This window comes from Leiobunum rupestre, chromosome 2 (assembly GCF_980474605.1).
Source record: "Leiobunum rupestre chromosome 2, qqLeiRupe1.1.hap1, whole genome shotgun sequence".
Classification (NCBI taxonomy): Eukaryota; Metazoa; Arthropoda; class Arachnida; order Opiliones; family Sclerosomatidae; genus Leiobunum; species Leiobunum rupestre.
The window spans coordinates 57817016-57818306 of record NC_143385.1 but is presented as its reverse complement, the minus strand read 5'-3'; the positions used below and the strand labels follow the sequence as shown (position 1 = coordinate 57818306).

The window sequence follows — 1291 nt, the reverse complement described above, 5'->3', positions numbered from 1 at the left end:
TATAACACCATATTATCCTCTCCGGAGGAGGGGATATACAGGTCTCCTTATATTGAATCAACCGTCCCACCAGGAATGACTTTCCGCATTGGGTGGACCCGGCTACAAGCCCATTCATTGGATGTTGTAAGCTTAAATCCATAATGGTAAATGAGAATCGGAACATTAGTGCAATCAATTTTATTAACTTTTTAACAAGTTTTTAGCATTGCATATTATTAGTGACATTATATTATTTAAAATTTCTTTCGACAATTCACAGCGAATAGTAAACATTTCAATAATATTTTCACAATCTACCGACATAATTATTTCATAAAAATGCAAATCTACGCGCTTAGAATAATCCGTCATGATACAATCATGCTGGAGTTGAGATGGATGATCAATTTGACAGCCATTGCACGCTTTCTTAAGAGCTTCGTGTAATTGTTTAATTACAACGTTAGTCATCGCCTCCTTTATTTCCTTGATTTTCTTTAAACACTTCTGAATAGACTTGTACTGGTCGAGGAAATTCAACCAAGAAGATTGAGCGAAAGCTACCCCCTCTTTAGTCGGTAACAGTTTTCCATAGTTTACTCCATAACCATGGTACATTTGTCTAACATCTAAAACCTTTTGTTCGGCAAATCTATGAACCGAAAACCGTTTAGTTTCAGAACCTGTGAAAACCCACGAAGTTTCAGCTTCGTTATTGAAATAAGCTTCAATGGCATCTTTCTTTGTCCATAGCTCTTGCAGTTCCGCTTCTGTTAGTTTGATACCCTTTGTTAAATCTAATAGACCGCAGTAGATGGTTTCATCTGCATAAACGATTAACCCTTTGTCAGCAGACACAGGAAATGAACAATTCCTATAAAATAAATACATTAAGACAAAGTTAAGAATTATCACTGAGTATTCCTACTTACATTTTAAGGTTCCTCGAAGTCACTTCCAATACAATTCAGATGGTGAACTTTCTAAATATGGTCTTACTATTATACGGTTTTCCCTTTTTATACTCTGAAATTATTTATCTTCGATATCTTATTTTTTAAAATGGAGTTTAAAATTAATTCCATTCTACGTATACGCATTTTGAAGTGTATCGCGTTACGTATATAGGAATTTACCCGGTTCTCATACGGAATCACGTGTACAATTACAATACTTGAGAACGATACGTTTCTCATACTTAAACTTTAGATATTCGTTTGAAATACTCGTGAGAAAGGTTCAAGTGTCAAGCATATTTAAGTACTACAATGATATTAAAATTAAGTTTAAAAATATTTCCATTCTACGT

The 1291-nt window shown here is 34.0% G+C and overlaps 1 protein-coding gene across 1 annotated transcript; it reads right to left on the bottom strand.

Moving 5' to 3' along the window:
- Nucleotides 1–236: 236 nt before the first annotated feature.
- LOC149958540 (uncharacterized) lies at nucleotides 237–925 on the bottom strand. The gene is made up of 3 exons (XM_090167210.1): nucleotides 915–925; nucleotides 301–856; nucleotides 237–245 (listed from the first exon to the last, which is right to left on the bottom strand). Coding segments are annotated over exons 1-3 (567 nt in total). The 5' UTR covers nucleotides 917–925.
- Nucleotides 926–1291: the final 366 nt, after the last annotated feature.